General features: G+C 39.7%; 1 protein-coding gene across 2 annotated transcripts in view; it reads right to left on the reverse strand.

Moving 5' to 3' along the window:
* irx4a (iroquois homeobox 4a) overlaps positions 1 to 21,155 on the reverse strand; it is a 31,878-nt gene that overhangs the window by 4,938 nt on the left and 5,785 nt on the right. Inside the window, exon 2 of one of the 2 annotated variants that reach the window (XM_042424404.1) lies at positions 832 to 1,083. In XM_042424404.1, coding sequence (XP_042280338.1) covers positions 832 to 1,077 — 246 coding nt within the window. In that variant the 5' untranslated portion in view covers positions 1,078 to 1,083. Of the gene's footprint in view, positions 1 to 831; positions 1,154 to 21,155 lie in introns of those variants that run through there. The other variant, XM_042424403.1, reaches the window with a different exon arrangement.

The following is a 21,155-nucleotide window of genomic DNA, read 5'->3' on the forward strand; positions in this document are numbered from 1 at the left end:
CGAGTAAGACAAATTGCCCATGGTATGCTTTTATTCAAATACATATGTTAACATGGTTACTGAAATTACAAAACCCTTAGCTTAACCTTAAAGAATTTCCACATAGAAGTTCATTTCAATTTTTAGGAATTAGATTGAAAGAAAGTAACAGGAAAAACTATTCTGTAGGTTTGTAAGTGTCCAGTTCTGGGTTCATGGGCAAACATATCTGTCAGAGAGCTCCAAGAGCGACATAATACCATGTTCAATTATTGGAGCTAATTGCCAATAATATAATGCATATGTTGTTCTAATTGCCCTTCTTACCACAATATCCTCAAATAATCTAAGCACTTAAATGTATTTCAACACTAAACCAACTGGAACAGACTACATTCTTGGATATTATAGGCCCATGTATTCCTGTTGGGGGTCTGTTATAAAAGTGTTTCAGAATTCATTTTAAATCATTTAATCAGACACTCCAAAGATTAGAAGTTTGTCTCTTTGTAAATTTCAACTTGTTTCCAATGGAAAGTAGCTTTCCTGGACAGCTGTGGAATGATACAGCTTTTTTCTGCCTTGTTTCATGAAAATGATTTGAACTTTTACACCAGAGAAAGTACTACCCTGGAACAATTAAGCCTTTCTAGCACTGCTGAAAAAGTAGTCTATATTATTATTTAAGATAGAGAAGTAGTCTTGAAAGATGATAATAGAATAAATCACGTACAGTGTAAAAAAGATTGGTACTTTGCATGCAGTAAAAAGAGAAGAGGTGAGCTTGGCTCAAGTCTCAGTATCCTGCGGCTCCATTAATCAATGCCTAGAGGGATCAAATGAAGGGCTTACCAGCGAGTAGAAAGCCGAGGCGTCCGTGCCGTATGTAACGTAATTCCCATATCCTTGACCGCTGGTGTAGGGGCTCCCGTACACGCCCAGCGCGGCGGCTGAACTCAGTTCATGCCTCGCTGTGGCAAGCAGCCGGCTCTCGTACACGGGGCAGTAGACTGGTGTCTGCCCGGACGCCGCTACTCCAGAGTCGGCTATGGATCTGCCGGTGGACTCGCAGCAAGTGGTCAGAGAGTTGGTTGTCATCAGGAACTGGGTGAAGACCGAGAGAGAATATGCTACTTTTAAAATAAGTGAATTCTGCATCGAAACAGAAAACTAATGTTTATCTTAAGGATCTTGAGCTCAAAGTTTAAAACTTTATTCTTTTTTAATATGAGAGAAAAGAGCGACTCAATGAATTAACTTGTCTGACCGCAAAATCACACATGATTTAAGTGTTTGACAAAAATAATTTTCTCATTAAATTAAGTGAACTCGACATTATTTTTTCCAGAATGCCAGTCTTTAAAAACTTAAATACAACATTAAACGATTGTAAAGACTGATATTTGATGATGAATGATGTTTGATATTCTTGTGATAATGTGCGCGTAAAACGTGTCCAAAACGAGTCGCTTCTTAGCCATGATCCAAATGAAACACAGGAGGAAGCGTTACAAACAGATACAACATGTTTTCCCAACATCGCCCAGTAATACACAAAGTAATGCCCAAATGATTTTTTATGGCTCAAAGCCAAAACAAAACAGCAGCTGGGTTACGGCGCAAACACACGCAGCGTGTGCAGAACAAGTTGGCATGTGTGTTCCAGCGCAGATAAACATATGGTTGACATTACAGAACGGCTATTATCTTGCAGAAATCAGTGAACGGGAGGTCGCGGGTCTCGCTGGTTTCTGGTTACCCTCTTCTTACTTTTTTTCTATCGCTGCTGAAACACAGGTATCACTGGTTGTAACGCAATGCCTTTCCGATATCCAAAAGGACTGTGAGAGCGTCCCTGATTCTTGGCCAAAGTGCGTAAAAGGATCAAGCTTAAATCGATGAGATAATCAATCGCTGCAACATCAAAAGCAAAACAGTCTATTCACTCAGAAAAGGTAGTTACGTGAACTTACTTGTGGAGCAGACGAATAGGGATATCCAAATTGTGGATATGACATGGTAGAGAGGTCCCCCAATATCCAGAAATAAAGCGAGACTGAAGGTCTCCACTCTAACGCTGGCTGCGGCTCTGTTTGACTGTACCAATTGATCGGTAAGCACAGGCTTCTAGGATGCTTATAGGGCGAAGCAGAGTAGCATGTTTAATTTGTGTAAAATGCCCCCCACTCGAACGCCTTTCAAAGGGCAAAAAAAAAATAAAAAATAAATAAATGAAAAAAATCTTATAGCTCCTCTTTTTTTCTTTTTATAAGTCTCTTAGAAATTAATACACGGATTAAGGTGACACATGCTATCTTTGCCTAGAATAATCACTTTGTTGTCAGATACATATTTTTGGCTTATAAAAAAGTAGTATAAAAGACGTCAGCAGCAGAGGCAGGTTGTTTTAAACGGCGGCGACTCTGACGTCAGAAGTTTCCCACTCTGAAAATGACCAGACTGTAACTTTAATATGCATTTTCTTTCTAAGGATGACGACAAAAGCAGAAAGAACAATTCAAGAAGAAATTCTTTAAGAGGGAAGAAGGGAATTAAAAAAAAAAAAAAAAACGTGTCCTGGAAGTTAATTCACAATCCCAATCAATCAATTAGGCCAATCAGTGTCTTCAATATGCAAACGTATGTATTAGTTTAAATGCATAGGCCTAATTAAGCACATTCCTATCATTCCTCCGCAGTGATGCTAATCACACGGGGGATGAATTGATTTTAAATTAATTAGTGAAGAATATTTTCATACTCAGCAGAGAAACCAATTGCAGCTGTACAGTAGAGTGAACAAATAAGACAAATGCATTGAATTAATTAATATTTTGATAATTTCCCACTTAAAGCAGATTATCTTTTTGGTTCATATCTGCCAATTCAAACAGGAGCATTGAGTCCCCCGAGTGTTTTAATGCCTCCCAAAAAGTGCGAAGGATGTTTTTTGAATGAACTTTGCACCATGAACTTAACATCGTAGAAATCCCGAGATATTTCAGTTGTTAATGAATTTAAAACCACCGTTCCTATCTATCTATCTATCTATCTATCTATCTATCTATCTATCTATCTATCTATCTATCTATCTATCTATCTATCTATCTATTTATCTATCTATCTATCTACACATGTATCCCTCTCTCTCTCTCGTGTGTGTGTGTTTTGGTAAGGTAACACTGTCAAACTGCAGTACCCAAACAGCCAAAAGCCCAAACTCGCCAGCGCTGGTGCGCGCTGCCTTGCTTGGAGAATCCCGGGTTGAGACATGTGGATAGCCCCGGGGGTCACTCCTCAAATTAATGATGATGTACTCCTCCTCCTCCCTCCTCCTCCTCCTTCTACTCTGCTCTCCAGCTGGATCTCTGCCTGCCGGTGACAGGTCGATTGAGAGTGATTGATGACTATCTAGGGGACCGGGGCCAACATAATAATATGATACCGGCACCTTGCAATAATTGCTCGCTTTCATTTACAGATGAAAGAAGTAATAAAGAGCTATAAAGACGGACAGGCTTGTGCTTCGGTTAAGTAACTTTTTGTCTTGCTTTTCTTCTGTTTTATTTGGGAGAAAGGTTGGGTAGTGTGGGAGGGCGGTCTGTATGAAATGTCTGTTCTCTCATTTATTTTGACAAATTGAATTATGGGGGGTTAGTACCTCCAAGCAAATGGCCGCATTAACGCTGTGAACAGGGGGGGTCAAAAGGGATCAGCCAGTGCTTTTTAATTTGCATTAGCTCTAATGCCACCTTAACATTAACAACCCGTCTGAACCGCTCAACCATACACTCACTCACACATCAGACGCACACACACGCACGCACACACGCACGCACGCTCTCTCTCTCTCTCTCTCTCTCTCTCTCTCTCACACACACACACACACACACACACACACACACACACACACACACACACACACACAGCTCCATTTTGTCTTATTAATTTAGACTTTTTTTTTCTTTTTTAAATTCATTGGGGTTAATGTGACACGCAGTGCATTAAGGCAGGGCGGGACCCAATTTATCTTCAACATCACACCCGGTGGACGAAAGAGAAAGTGTTGACACGTTGATATTGAGCACGGTGGGAGCGCACCTGACGCACGCACGCACACACACACATACACACACAGTGGCATACTCTTCCACAGTAATATATTCTTTTATCAGAGCTACTCTGTTAATTTTGTTTATTGCCCTTTGCATGGGCCTCTGCTTTTGTTTATGTATGGAATTAGGCTGGAGACAGTGAAAATGTGATAGACACATCCACTAAACTATACTGCCCACATACCCTCCCTCCTCCCCTCGGTGTATACCTTTTCATTATCCACTGCGTTACCCAGTGTTATCGGGCGCCTATAATAAAATATTTAGGCGCACTAGTATATGCTTTTAGATGGAAAATGAAGGCGACGGCAGGAGTTCATGCTTGTTTAGCGTTTAAAGATTCAAAGAGAGGCTTCTTATTTTTCTTGGGCAGATGTGGAGAAGCAGGGATGCTCTACGATTAAAGTGGAGCAAGTGAGGGATAAGATGTGATTCCAGTCCAGGACAAAGGTACTATAGGGCCTACTTAAGGCCTGATTGCATTTTCTTTCTTTCCTTTTTTGTTATGAAATTAAACATGATAATCAGGTAGTTATATTATCTTTTATTATCTATATGAATGAGCAAGATTATTTTATTGTATAGATTAGGACAGATATCAATGTTCAGCAGTGATCTAGTGAAGGAGCATTCATCATGTTCAATGAGCACCATAAATCAACTCCTTTACTTGAACTAGATTAACTAAATGAGGTAATTATTATCGCTGTACCATGATTCAACTCCAACATCCTTTCTTTAACAGTTATTTTTGAATGAAAGTTTTTGCCATTTGACATGAACCTCAAGATGCTGTATTCTGAATAATAACTGTGCTGCGTTGCACTTTGAAGTAAGAATGCTAATTTGCATCTGTTTTCCAACTAAACTCATATTAAAAAAGATCCCCTGAAACTTTGTAATCATGAAGGTGTCACTTTCCTGATAATCTGTCATTGATTAATGAGCCACAAGGAGGGGAGTGGTGAGTGTGTGTGCATGAGAGAGAGAGAGGAAGAGAAAGAGAGAGAGAGAGGTGAAGGGAGGAGGGTAAACACTCCCTTCTCTCAAAATTTCAGACAGCTGAGTTTTAAGTGAGACAGGCTACAAAACAGAGGTCAACTTTGTCAATGATGCACCACATTGAATCTTTCACCGATGGGCAATGAATATATGCATCTTTTGTCATTCAAACCTTGATGGATATTTGTGTGTTTTGACAATATTTCTTTTTAGGCTATTTGAGATATATGGCACAAAATAATGTTAAAGACACTGAATGTACATCTAATCCCACATCAGAACAATTCAGTTGCGCTTAAGTTTCACTAAACCATATATGTCAACTGTAAAGGCCTCTGAAATAAAATGGGGACTTTGGGCATTAATATAATTGACTTGACTTGAATGCATTACAATGAGTCTGTCCATCTCCTAGACAACTGACCTGCCATTGAAATACACAAGCTGAATGAATAAAATACAAAAATTGTCTTCCTGACACTGAGTTTAAGGCCCTTACAATGAACATCTTAGTTGTCTCGATGTCTCAAAGCTCAAAAGTATAAATTGATTTCTAGTGTTATTTCACTTTCTTTGCCTAAGTTAAACATTATCTCGGGTGGCCGGTTTATTTTCACAGATTTAGATTTGTGTGTTAAGATCAAAAGCAAAATGTGTGAATTCTGTTCTGGGTTTTGAATCATACTGAGGGTTGAGTGAGTACTGAAATAGGAAACTTGCCTCAATCAAGTGTGGTTCAGTGATAGTGATGTTGGCCTCTGTCATGTTCTTACTCCCCAATGTGGGTTAGCATCAGGTGAAAGAAAAACTTGGCTTATTGACTTCTTCAAAATGGACTTGTCCCTGTTTTGAATTTCTGTGTATTCTTTTATCATTCATACTGTCAGTAAAGTAAAAAGTAAATGTTTAGCCAATTTGTGAGCATCTCAACGGTTCTGGCCGCTTTTGTTACAGTAGTTGTTCTCTTTGTTCCAACTTTATGAATATTAGTTCTATTCTATCCACCCAAACACTCTGATGTTTATGGCCCCCTGTCTCAAGCGCTGTTTTTTGAGTCAGCAACGTAGAAACCCAAGTTGACCTCAATAGTTGAAGACAGCTACACAGGCTAACTCGTTCTGTGACATGAAGCCCCGAGCAGCTCCCAGGCTTTCCAATAGCCATCATGTTTCTCTTTCTGCAGTCATAGAAATAATGTCCAAGCATTCTTACACACTCACACATACACACACATGATGCTTATTCAGCAAAACATTAGCCTATCTACTGTCTAGTCTAGTCTTGGAATCCAAATGGAATATTGATCTCCAACGATCTTCTCAATGTATTTCTTATTTCTTCTCTTGAACAACACAATGATTTTTTCCCAGTTCTCCTCTTTTGGCCCTAAAGCCCTAATGGTTTTTGCATGAGTTGGGTGGTAGGCTGGGCTGCTTCAGGCACTCTGTATAAAAACTGTGACTTTTGCTGTTTTTTGCTGAATATGTCTGAGGTGCTTCTAGGTGGTAATAAATACTTTTAATTGGTGGATTGTGCAAAGTAGACAAACATTTTGATTCTTTACCAGCTGACGTGTCTTTTCAAATGACTTTCTTTTAATGTGTTAGCCATGAGGTTAGCTTGGTTATCTTTCTTACCACTTTATAGGCACCTTCTGGTTTAATTTCGCATTTTGTTGACACTACCAAAAAGTAAAAAAAAAACAGAAAACAGGGTATGAATTGTCTTCTATCTAAGACAAATGAATAAAAATGAAATATTTCCATTATAATCACAAAATGGTCCAAACGCAAATTTTTAGTCAATCAAACAATGTACACCATAAGTAGATTTCATATTAAAGACATTATGCAGGTGGACATCCAAATGCTTTATGCAAATCATACAGCATTAGTACCCTACATGATAGCCTGTCCATTATCCCTCATGTATTATCCAAAGTAAATTGCACAGCAATGTTTATTCCCATCAAAGTGGACCTCACAGTTTTTAACAATATCACAATAATATGTCTGCCACAAGTCAACCCAAACCTCGTTCTGTCGTCCTCTCACTCCCTTCTCTCTCACTGTTCCTCCTCTCCAGCCTCTCTAAGAGGTTTAACATGTCAAAGTTCTCTCAGCTCATCCATAATTGATCACCACAACGGGAGCATCTTCGCTGCACTTAGTTAACTAGCTATCTGCAGGTGTTCCCTTAGCAACTGGCCAGGGTCTGAAACACAGAAGAACTGTATGTAGACTCCCAAGCCCCAAAAATGTGAACCCAACGTGTCTTGTAAATCTTGGTGTTGGCCCCTTGTTCACTGGTTGTGTTCTTGGACTCAGTATGTATGTCTGCCCATTACACAGTCCAGGATATGGGTGAAAACAATCAAATGTCTTGTAACACTGAAGCACTCTGAAGTATTTTGGTTTAGTTTCTGTCTGTTCCATTAAATATATGCTGTGGCCTAGTAGCTGGTACAGCTGAAAGATGTAGTGGTAGTTAAATTCCCTAGAATTGGAAAATTGGAAGCCTGTGCAGGATTTGGACTAGCATTAAGTATAACTGTCTTTTTGTGTGTTTGGAGTTTTGTTTTGTTAGCAAATGTTACTAATTTGCTATAGCCTACTACCTGTGTGAGACTGGGAAAGACACCCGAGTCCTATTCAGCTCATTAAAAAGGGCTCACTGCTAGGTTTAGATAGTTAGATAAGTGTGCATCTCATGAGCAGATTAGCTGCTCAACCCAAGTACCCTCACATACAGAGTTTAGTGTATGGCAGACTATCAGCAGAGTTAGCATTATCATTAGCTGCAGGGCACTAACAGACAGTCAGAAAGGATATAGCATTTTAGGTTTAGAGTTAGGGAGTCATCAGTAATTGGTCTTTTTGTATCCTTTGAGTTAACAGTTGGAGGGACTGTAAATACGCTTTGCTCATGGTAGTGTAATGTTTGGGGCTTTATTAGAGGCTGGTCTGTGCAGTGCACCTTTGGTGGTGCAGTTCACATTTAATAGTGACTTTCAGCAGTTTCAAACATGTAGCTGTTTAACTGTTTCATGTGTCAGCAAGTACAATGGAAGAATAATGGCTACTGATTTGAAAGAGTCCCTGTTAAAAACTGAGAATATGACCTATGTGCAGTTTAGATGGCTCAAACAGAAGGAGTTGATAATGACTGAGCAAGAGGAGGTTAATTTGGAAGAAAATATGTCAAAACTGGCTATGGCAGTGTGATTGGTGGAAGCTCTCAATTTAGAAAATATTTGGTTAAAGCAGGAGAAATAGAATGAGAATAGGACACACAGAGAAAAGGAGAAATCTCTAGAGAGGGTACACCTGGAGAAAATGGCCCACATTAAACTGGAGAAAGTTAGAGCAATGATACCACCACACCACCACTACCTACCCACCACTACAACCTTTTGGAGAGAATTATGTGGTCATGTCTTTTGAAATGTTTTAGAAAATAGCAACAGAAAGAATACCCAAAAGAAAAATGCCTTCTTGGGGAAAAAGATTGGACTAAACAGAGCGTGGCGTCCCCCGCTGCCTGAGCGTAATAGTTGTCCACCCTGCCAGACATGGCAAGGCGCTTCTACTCAGCTATCAGGGCGTACTGCCACAGACCTTTGCTGCCACAATGGTTCTAAATTGGGAATACAAATAGCAGTTACCCAAAGTTGGATGACAGGCTTGGACCATCTATATAAGTTGGACCAGCAGCTCTGGATAAAAATGTTAATGATGATCATAGGGGTTATGATGGTTTCATAACCCATCTTTAGTTAAAGATGGTTTGTGACTCTAGAGCCGAGTAGACCCTGATTTGGAGTGGCCTGGGGGAACCACTCACTTCCAGTTTCATTGGAAGGTTTGCTGTTGTGCAAGGAATAGGTAGAGGTCATGAAAATGCACAGATTTACAAAATTCTCTTAACATCTGAATTAGTCTCAGAGCACAGAGCAGCCGGATGGCTCACAATGTAGAATTTGAATATTCCCAAGTTTTCCCTGCATTTCTAGTAACTTGCGCATCGACCAAGAGAGCAAAGAGCAGGAGGGGGTCCTGCAGGTCCTGATCTGCTAGACAGTCTTTTTGAGTCAGAAGATCCAGAGGTAACAATAGAAAGCCATGGACCTAAACCAAAGCTGACTAATGTTCCTTATGATAAGACTCTGGATGTTGTTCAAGGTGCTGACTCAAGGGTTCAAGGGAGGCTGCTCCCGTAGTGGACTGACGAGATCCATTTTACATTGGAAGTCTTTGATGGGGAACCAGAGGAAAGATCCATCCCTGGAATATGATTTAAAAGTGGCAACTTTGGCTAAGGAGGCTCATGAGATTCCTGTAGGTCAGTGGTTTTCAAAGTGGGGTCCTGGGACCCCCCGAGGTCCTTGAGGGTGTTCCAGGGGGTCCCCAGCAAAAAGGGAAATAATTTATTTTTACTATAATTCCATCCATAAATAACATAATGACAAAATGTATGACTATTTTGGTCATGGATTTCATACACTTTTTGTAATAAAAATCTAAAAGCAAAACCTTGTCAGATGGGGGACCTTGGGACAAAATCTTATCAAATGGGGGTCCATGGTCTAATTTTTGTCAGTTAAGGGGTCGTTAATGTGAAAAAGTTTGAGAACCACTGCTGTAGGTTACTTTGTGAAAGATGTTCTAGTGTGGTGACCCGTTGCTTGTCTGGCCAATGAAGATTGGGCCATGTTCAAGTAGGTTGTGCTTCCTAAGTGTTACCACGTAGAAATATTACTATTACAGTAGCTCAAGTGTCCCTGATAAGAGATCAAACGGGTGCAAGGAAAACCCCTCATAAAATCAGTAGACGCTTCCATTGGCCATTGGAGTGTTAGAAAAGACATAAAGAGATTCTGCCACGTTTGCAGTAAAGCATGGAAGGTCTCCAAACAGGAGCCATTTGCTCATATTATGATGGATTGTGTGGGACCATTGCCAAGGTCCAAACATAGAAATTAATATTTGTTAACCATACTTGTTGCACAAAATTTTTAGTGTATTTTAGGCATATATTAATAAAGAGGAAAAGGAAAAGAAAGAAAGAAAAGAAAAATTGTCAAGTGTAAGCTTTTTTTTTTCCTTTGTTTTTTAGTTTGTAGGATGGGGAATGCCATGGTCACAGGATGTCATTTTTGTTTGGTTCAAGAGGGTTGGTTTTACGTAACACGAGCCTGTCAGAGGGAGTTGTATCTTGCTGTGATTAGCAACTTCTTTTTGAGACTGTGATGGACAATGATGGAAAGCCCTCATCCCTGAAACATTTTGGTTAAACTTCTGTCCGTGTCTATTTTTTAACCCAAAAGAACTGAAACCAATGCTGAGCCCAGTGTTGTAGCACTCGAGTCCGACTCGAGTCCTGATTTTCGGGACTCGTGACTCGACTCGGATTTGAGCACTGATGACTCAGACTCGGACTTGAGTATTGACTGCATTTGGACTCGGAAGTTGAAGACAAAGACTCAAACTTGTTAATTGATGAAGAAGTAATAGATATCCGATTCTTTGCTGGTCAAATATTCCGCAAATAGCCACACTATGGTTCACGTCACGCGCACAGCAGCAGCTGCAGCACAGACAGTGTAGCTACACACACACAACATGCACGTCACGCACACAGTGCACAGACAGCCACAACCACTCATGTAGTTAGTATGGAAGTTCTTTAGTGTGAGTGAAGAAGACACAAAGCTCGCACTTCGTAATACCTTTGAGTCCAAAAAAAAAGAAAAAGAAACTTATTTAATTCTTTTTAAGAAAACCAGAATCGCCAAAACTCGGAATCGGTAGGTCAGACAAAAATTGGAAATCAGAATCAGCCAAGAAAATTGGTGTATCATCAATGCATCATTAATATTAATATGACAACTGTGTCCATTTTGTTTAATGTAGACCTTTTTTATTTGTATGTCAGCTCTTTGACCATGCCAGAGTAGAGCACTGGAGCCCATCTTGGAACTTGACTCAGACTAAATCTCAATGACTTGGACTCGGACTCAGACTCAGGTAATGGGGACTCAACTCAGACTTGACTCGGACTCTTCTTTGGTGACAAAACAGCACAAAACACAAACAATTTACAAACAATGATACAATAACCATTTATCTCTAATGCAAGTATCTCTAATTTTTTATTGAGATGCACAAAAATTGTGTTTCACATGTCATGTTTGCTCTTGTTCTGAATGTGTAATAGATGGCTTCTGGCAATCTAAGGGATTTTTCCTTCATTTGAAAAGAATCAGTGCTTTCAACAGTATACTCTATGATGTCCACTGTTTCATTGATCCAGCTGATGAAACATATTCTTGCTGGAAGCAGTACTGTTGTCTCTGTAAGAGGTGGTTTTCCAGGCCTTATCACGTAATACTAAGGGAACATGTGTATGTATCAGATGAATTGTACATTTTGATGTATTTGATTATGATGCAGCTTCCTTTTCCCTGCTCTTCTTTAAAAAGGGAAATGAAAACAGTGTGGCAGGCCAAACAATAAGACTTGCCAATCACCTTTCTGCCTGAATGTTTCCCATCCTCTGTGTGTGTGTGTGTGTGTGTGTGTGTGTGTGTTTGTGTGTGTGTGTGTGTGTGTGTGTGTGTGCGTGTGCGTGAGTGTGTGTGTGCGCGCATGTGTCACCAACACCAGACCCATCATGTCAGACACTGGAATGACACTGATCGCAGTGTGATGCACACACACACATACACAGGGGGCCAGGTGGCTGCTCTCTCTGTCATGACAGACCCCAGACCAGACCACTGACTCCCCCGACACCTGCGACCACCACCAGTGCAGCCAACCCAGCTGCAGTTATTGAATACATTATATTAATATAAAGCCTGTTGTACAAGCCTAGGATGCTGTTTCTTGCTGTCTCTTACATGTTTTGAAAAAGTGGCTCTCACATTTATGCTATCATACCTCAAGAATATGCAGGTTGTCATTCAAAATAATCATTACAACAGGCCTATCTGCCATAATCACCAGTTATTGATCAATTGATCAACATGATGAAATCGTTTTAAAGCAAAATTTAAAAATACAGAAATACAACAATTAAAATGAGCACCAAATCAAGCACACACACACACACACACACACACACACACACATTCACACAAATAATAATAATAATTATTATTATTAGCTATAATTATAATTTAATAAAATAAGGTCAATAAGTCATAAGCCTGAAAAAACTTGTAGTTTGTTCCAGAGAACAGGAACAAAGTAATTAAAAGCTCCCTCTGAAGACCTGAATCTTATTTTGGGTACAGTTAGATGACAACTACTACTACAAAGGGGTCTGGTTGGACTGTAGTCATCAGGTCGGTAATATACTGGGGAGCTGAACCATAAAGTGCTTTATAGACTAGAAGCAGAATTTTGAAGTTTATTCTGTGCTGTACTGGGAACCAGTGAAGAGATTTAAGAACTGGTGTAGTATGTCCACATTTGCATGTTTGTGTAAGCTGCTACATTCTGAATGCGCTGCAACCCTGGGATTGTCTGTTTTGGTAGTCCAGCGTAAAGAGCTTTACAGTAGTCCAATCTGCTAGAGATGAATGCATGGACCAGTTTTTCAGAATCTGCTTGAGATATGAACCCGCTAACTTTGGATATATTCTTTCAGTCATAGAAAGCTGTCCTAGTTATGCTGCTGTCATGCTTTCAAAGTTAAGATCAACATAAAGAATGACTCCAAGATTCCTGACCTGCACACTATATTTTAGCAACATGTGAATATATTTTCTGTCTCTGTTTTTGAAGGCCTGGTGCAAGTATTTCCATATAATTATTATTCAGCTACAAAAAAATTTTGGACATCTAGGTCATTGATATCGTTGATACAGTTCAACAACTTGTTTATGGGACTTAGATCATCGGAGGACAGAGAAACATACAGCTGTGTGTCATCAGCATATAAATGATAGGATATGCTATGTTTCCTTAAAATGTGCCCAAGTGGGAGCATGTATACATTCAAGAGTAATGGTGCTAGGAGTGATCCTTGTGGAACACCTGAACAAATTTTTGTTTCAACAGATTTAAAACAATCAATAGAAACATAAAAGCTCCTATCCTTTAAGTATGAAGTGAACCAGTTAAGAACAGGGCCCAATAAACCAACAGAATTTTGAAGTCTCTAAATTAAAATATCATGATCAACAGTGTCAGTGAGATCAAACAAAACTAAAGTAGATATTTTTGTATCACCATTGATAATAAGGTCATTTATTACTCTGATAAGTGCTGTTTCAGTGCTATGATTACTTTAAAAACCTGATTGGTATGCATCATAAATACTATTGTGGCAATTACCCAATTGCTGTATACAACTTTTTCCATTTTTTTGCTGATGAAAGACAGGTTTGAGTATTGTCTCATTTATGCTCCACCTTCCATTCTCTTTTCTAACCTGGCTGGATCAACATTTCTCCCGGGTGCTTTGTAACTGTTATGTAACTGTTTAGCTTTAGCTAGTGCATCATGATTAATAATCAGAGACAAAGCATTACAGAAATTATCTACCATCACATTACATGATGACAAATTGGGCAGTGCAAGCTTTGAATACTCATTGGTAAACATGTCTACAGTGTTAGTATTAATGTAACGTTTTGGTGGTACTGGGCCTCTTATTATTAGGTTTTGATAATAATAAGAGTGTTCATTCTGTGCTGCCTTTTTTATTAATCAACAGCAAAGGGGATTTTAGCTTACTTTCCCTGTGGTTGTGTCTCTGATAGCACCATGATGTGCCCATGTGTCATGGACAAGTGCTACTGAGTTAGAGGAACTTCCAAATACAGCCTTGAAAATAAGTAATGAAAGCAATGTCAGTACAGCTGTTAAGAGATGGTTATAACTTGTCCTTGTCTCTGCTTTACTAGCTAAATTTCCCTTTCTATCCTTTTCTCACTTGTTCTTTGTCTAGAAATAATCATAGGAAGAATGACCAGAAATGACCTGTTTTCATCCTCTCCCGCCATCTCTCCATTTGTTTCTGTTCCTGATGCACATGGATATTATAAAGTCATGATCCTCTTTCAATATTCACCTACATAATAGAACTAGTACATCGAGCGTAACTGCGTTAAGGGGCAGAGAATGTGTTATAGGCAGTGATTATCTTCCTGAAGACGATGCAGCCTAGGCAGGCACTTACAATTATTTATTCATAATGCATCCACTGAAACACAAATGCACTTTATTGTCTCATTCTGCATCTTATTTTACCCATAAACCAGAAAATGGGCTGGGTTTCTAATGAAAGAGCCATGTTAATATCAAGGCAGATAAGGGTTGGCGTGTGCAGATGGGAGCACTATGTGGAAACCCAATCACAAGTTCCTTCAATCACTCAAAACCAGAACAAGAGGGAATGGATGCATTTGAATATTTTCCTCTACCTGGAAGTATTAAAACTATACAATTTTAATACCTATTTAACATGCAGTTGCTTTTTGTGCCTCTCATTTTTTGCAGCTCTGCATAAAGAGCAGGCAGGTAATGCAGGAGTAACTGTGGCAGCTATGGGCATGACATGGTTTTTCAACCAGGCATGTCTGCAGCATTCCCTGACTTTAATCGCTGCATTAAGATCTTACTCACTGAATGGGCTGCTCTCTACCAGCAGTCTAATTCTGGCTTTCCTCTTTGTTCTGTTGTCTTCATTGCACTTCAAAATTCCAGAGATTTGGGCCACATAAAGTACTTTGTACTTCATAATTCAATACTTCATTCCCTTCAGTTGAGCACCTCTCTGTATTTTAGAGAACAGTTTATTTTGGTCTTAAGAAACAATTAGAAACTCAACCTCTAAAGAGAATTTGTATACAGTATGTAGCCATATTCCCATGATCAAGAACTCATGTAGCTATACACTCAAAACTGCCAAAAGGAGTCAGGACAGAGTGACATTAAGACATCACTGGATTCACATAATGTTTACATGAGCTTCTATACCAAAATGTGATTTACTAATTAGACGGACACACAATTAGTCCAGTGTTTCCTTCTATCTAATGCATGGTAGGACTCCATTCCACCCGTGACCTCTGGCCCACTCTCATGCCTGAGCTTCTGAGACAACATTTATTCTCACACTATGGACTGCTTACAACAAGTTCCTCCAACAGAATGGTTATCAGGCTTGGTTGAAGATGGCTAATGCTGGGTCCATGGTTGGGGTTTGGCTCTCCTCATAAACAAAGAAGGCAGGATTTACTTACAGCCAATGAGCAAGTATAAGAGTCTCTTCAGACAGAATGCAAGACAAATTATAGACAATGTCAACGGAGGCTAAAACACATTGACAGAAGTTGAAAATGTTTGATCTTGTGCAAAAAAACTGCACTCATCCAGGGGCTTCGTGATTCTAGCGTTGCTCCAGAAACATACCAAGACAAGAGTTAAAATGAGTGAGACTGGAGGAAAATAAAATAATAGAAAGAACTGAAGTTCCTGGTGAGTTAGGAGATCAGTCAGAGGCTGAGTTGCCACATAAAGTGGGATGCAACGACTACCACCAGATCTGTCGTGGGAGGTGTGCAAGGATTTGCGAAAACTTGGCACGGGAGGCCCTGATCACTGACATGCATATGCTCAAACCACAGTACAACGCACAAAACCATTCTAGTACAAGTTAAATTGTGCAGCACAATGTCATGTTAATGTATTTCATTTGTGTTGCATAAGTGTTTTACACAACACATCCTCACAATTAAACAACCACATAGGTGGATTATACCATGCACACCAGAACGACGCATAGGAGCATTTTCTAATATGCCGCCTCTATCTGTGCTTTCCAAAACCATTACAAATTACTGTTAAATAATAATTATGTTTTATGGTTTGACAACACTGTGGTTAAGGTCTGCTTAGGTTTAGGCATAAAAACCACTTGTTTAGGGTTAGGGAGAGGTCATAGTTTGCGTTAAAGTGAACATTTGAAACGTGGTGTGGGTTAAAGTTACTACTCCCTCAAAGTTAGGCAACCTTTGTTGTCATGGCAACAATAATCACCACGACAATCATAGTTACTCGTAGTTTGTTTAATATGTCTTGAGATTAGGACGTGCTCAGTCTCTCATTCAATCAGTCTGTTGACTGCAGGTCAATTCCTTCCTCTTCATATAGTTTAGTTAGATAAAAAAGGAATCCAAACAGTCAGACTCCCACATTTGTTTAAAACAGGTGCTGAGAGCATTGAAAACCTGATCAACTATGCCACTGGGGGCGCAACCATCTTGGACCTTAACCCATGGAGGAATAATCACATAGATTTTTCTTTTTCTTTTTTTGACCTGTAATTTCACTGGACAGACAGGACATTTTTTCTTTTAAGTTAAATGTTGGGTTAATATTGGGCAGCCGCACTACTCGAACACCCTTGTAATGGCTATGCTGACCCCACACGGTCACTGTGTTGCTAAAAGCTAATGTTAAAGTTAGAGTCCGTACAGTCACTACATTGGCTGTTTGTTATAGGGATAAAATTTGCATGAATAATGTAAGGGGAAAATTTGTTTTGCTTTCTGTCTGAACACACCTTTCGGCCTTGAAAAAACAAATAACCAACTGAATGTGATCCATATCAATGCATGCTACAGCTCCAGAGTTTAACAAAGTTGTGGTATTGAAATTTCATCAGTACTTCTACCCCATCCATTAGCAATATCAGTTCCTTAAAACATCTGATGGTTTGTTCCTCCTGTTTCAGGGTCACTTTGAAAAACAAAGTAAAAGAGGAAATGAGAGGAGATATGAATATTATAAAGGAGTATGGAGAAGAGGGAAGTCATTCCACCCATCCGCATTCCTTTATTTTCCACTCCACCGATCACATTTGAATATTTTGAAAGGAGTGCCTATGTTTGCCTTATCATGCATTATTCTGAGGCATTACCTGGGCCTTAACACTGCAATACAGATGGCTGGGAAGTCTCTCTCCCTTTTTCACAGAGATGCACAACAGTAATAATATTCATACACTACCCGCCTCTAGAAGAGGGGTCTTTCGTTTGACTTTATAATCCCTTTAAAGATGTGCATGTTAGTAGCAGAGATGTATCCAGTGTGAATGATATTAAGACTGTTTTTTAATGTGATGATACAAGGACAACTTTTTGAGGCAATGAAGAAGAGTGATATTACCTTCAGTTAGGATGTGAATTGCCAAATTGTTGTGGAAATCCTATCACTGAGGATAACTGTGGAATTGAATTATAGTAGAACAATTTATGGGGCCTGCTTTGCCGAATCTATGTGAAGGATGTTGTACTCCAATGGATGCATTTTGAATGTTTAAAAAAATTCAGTATGCCACTTTTGGATGAAAGGCATTCCCAATGTCAAATGCCTAGGAATTAGCAAAACCAAAATTAACATTAAACAAAAAAAAAAAAAAAAGAAAGAAAACACACAAAAAAACATTAATTTTAAATTCTTGTTTACTTGTTCTATATGTCAGTAGAGCACCTGTAGAAAGAAACTTCTACAAGATCAGAACGAGTTCAGTTTTTACTTGAATTCGTTGGCTGTTGGAACCTACAATTATAGTGACATTATTTGATAACGGACAACTGAAAGGTACATTATATCTATGTTGCATTAATTGATTTCAGGACTACTTCTTCCACATACACAGACCACCTCCCATTCTAACATGTACATAGCAGGTGTAGACAAGGCGTCACATTATTCCCTAATCATTAACTTATTTCATTATACAATGCCCTGAACACATGTTTTTGCCGAAATGATAAAACAGAACATTCGCTCTGCCAAAGCAACACCAGGAAGCATGACAACTGAAATGTAGTATTGCATTGTTTTATTTTATAGATATTTGTACAGCACAGCCACTTAAAATGTGATGCACTAGTGAGCTCTGTTCTGTCAGTCAGAGGTCTTCCAAGAAGAGATAAAACATTCGAAAGTGCTTTAATTTAAACTTATCTTTCACATTAAGGAACACTTTTCTCCACTAACAATACCTTTGAGGACAAGCAGTCTTAAATCCAGAAATTTGAATTACTAATACTATACTATATTGTACATACTACTGTTGTTGAACATAAAACCTTAAATGCAAGCTATTCTGTTGCTACTTTGATGCAACTAAATTATATCTGAGTAAATGTTGACATATTTTCAGATTTATTAGCGTATTGGTGATGTGACATGTAAGGCATTTTTAGTTGTTCTGTGTTCTGCAAACTACTCCACTGCATCCTTTGTTTTTTGCCCCAGTGCCCACAGACAAATAATATGTGTTGCCCTTTCACCCTACATGTCAAAAAAGTTTGTGCTGATCTGAGAAACAATCACATTTTCTGTGAAGATAGTTGAGGGAAATAAGAGGGTCTCCTGGCCTGGTGAGTACTGATGGAGATTTGTTGCTTGGGGGTTTGCACCTTTCCTATACACCTCTCCAAAATAAAAAAAATGCTTGTGTGACATTAGTCTTTTAACAAGCATAGTGCCCTGAAACCATGAATAGAAATACATATCCCTGCTTCCACCCTGACCCTGAGCCCTATAGCCCACGGCCATTACTGTCACACACCCACAAAGGGTCAACTCTCCAAATCCCTCAATAAAACCTTTTCTACCTTTCAGAGACAGAGAGAGGTGGTGGTGGGGTGGGGCAGACAGAAAGAAAGACAGAAAAACAGACAGAAAGACAGGGAGCAAGAAAACCATTCTAGTGTCCGATGAGCTACTGTTTGTCTCTTCAAGGTTGCCTGCAGTTTTGATGCTTTTTGTCTAGCCTCTGGACCTATTTTACTCCCTTCTCTCTTTCTCCCTCCCTCCATGTTTCTCACTCTTGCTCCATCTCTTTCCCTCGTTCACCCCATCACTCTATGCTTCTCTCCCTCTCTCTCTCTTTCTATCCACTTTTCCTTCCGAAGGCTAAGGATTCCTGCAGCCCCTCTGAGAGAAGTGTGTGAAAATGCACAATGCAGGTCCCCCGGCGTGCCCACCCCCGGCACAGAGTGTGAGAAGAGGGCCCTGCATTTGATGCCTGACTGACCAAATCTTCTGCCAGATAGCTGGGCCTTTCTATTCCCAGCGGCGCGGCGAGAGCGTGGCCAGAAGTGGTGCGGAAGGAGAGGGGAAGGCACAGTAATTGTATCAAGGTCTGTAGAGATTCCCCACCCACCCACCAGCCCCCCGCCCACCCCTCTCCTAAACCGCTCCTGAACCGCTTCTCGGTTAAAAGGAAAAGGGTCCCTGGGCAGCAAGAAGCAACTTCTCTCCAGAATAACCAAAAAACAGTGTGCACTCATATATGAATAACGTTCAATTTATCACATGAAAGCCCATATATTGAATACAACACCTTTCACTGTCCCCAATTCCATCTATTTTTCAACACTCCCGATGAAAAAAAGAAATAAAAACAGAGTTTAATTCCCAAAGTCATTTTTTGCATTGTATTCTGCCAAGGAAATCCATGCTGTAAACACAGAGTTTTTTGTCATAAAATTGTCATTACAATGACAACCTCCACATATTTGCAGCTGAGAGCAAGATTTTGACACATCTTGCAATTGAGCCTCTGTGTCTCCTGCTTCTTAGAGACTTTGTGAGTGTTTCTCAGATCGCCATAGCATGGAAAAATTCCAAAGGCATACGACAGATTCTTGTCAACATCATATTCCTCCAGTGGTGACAACATGAAATAACAAAATAACCGTGACAACAATTATTCAAAATATCACAGATGGACATCAAAAACACACAACAACAATGCAGGAGCATAACAATCCAAGTCAGTGACACCCTCCTCCCTTAAAGAGGCTGCTATTGTAATTCTAAATATTTCATAAGTTGACTGAGAGAGAAGTTCAGAGGGCCTCGGGAGAGAATGCCATCCACTACAAGTACATCTAACCTGCGTGATCCATGATATTTTAGGATATGGCATCCTTTCTCAGCAGCCCATGAGTGTGAGACAAGAAAAGATAGATAGTGAGAGATGATCCTTACTTCTCATTATAGTGATATAAAAATTCATGTGGCCCACTCCATTCTGGTAACCTGACGCGCCAGATGGTTTGTTATACAGAACCATCTGAGAAGTCGTCCATTGAAACTGTTTCTATAAGGGCAGGCACTTTCGAAAAATAATTGGCAGGTGATTGGATGAACCATCTGTCTATCACCGTCTTACCTTGTGAGGCCGCTGGATTCGCGACATTGATTGGTATGAACCACTGGTGGTTCGGATACAAGTGCATAACTTGAAGCCTGATAAGAGGGATTCTCGCATGATGTCGTGATGTTGTGATCTCGCGAATCCAGCTGCCTCACAAGGTAACGATTCTGGCAGAATGGACAGAAATTCCAAACATAACATCTTTACTAGAAAAACATAAAGGATACAAAAATAAATTTCAAAAAATATAAAATATAAGCAAACACAGTATCTCATCACTGTTCTGTAAAAATAACATCTTACTTCTTCTTGTTTTGATCAGATTCTATATACCAAAGACGTATTGTGGTGAAGCCATTAATGGTCTAATGGTTGTGCAATGTAACCCTAATTCTATGAAAATGAGAGGGCAAAAGCCACATTCCACATTGATTGATTGATTGACTTTAGATAATACCAAGCATGCATCACCACTCCCCAACTCCCACCTACCACAGCGATAGCTGGTGGTAGTGGAAATCCTTGTAGGTTCTCTAGACATAACCTTATAGGTTCTCTGGACAAGCATGGCGATGCCCACTAGATCCTCAGTGTGCACCAGCATACATCTAGAGGCAGTCCAACCTGCTTCACCACTCAATAGAGATGCTATCCCAGAATGGTCAGGAGGAATCACACTTAATAAGCCAGGCTCATAAGCATGGACCCAGGGCAGCCCTAGGGAGAAACAAACATACCTATCAGCTGGCTTGAAAACAAATATTCTCCTAAGGGTTCACAGTGGGCGATCTCAGGAGAGATATATTACAGATCTGGTATTATCATGTATGTAACATTTTATTCTCCAGAAGTTGATTAGATTTCTCT

The sequence above is a fragment of the Thunnus maccoyii genome, chromosome 10 (genome assembly GCF_910596095.1).
Source record: "Thunnus maccoyii chromosome 10, fThuMac1.1, whole genome shotgun sequence".
Lineage (NCBI taxonomy): Eukaryota > Metazoa > Chordata > Actinopteri > Scombriformes > Scombridae > Thunnus > Thunnus maccoyii.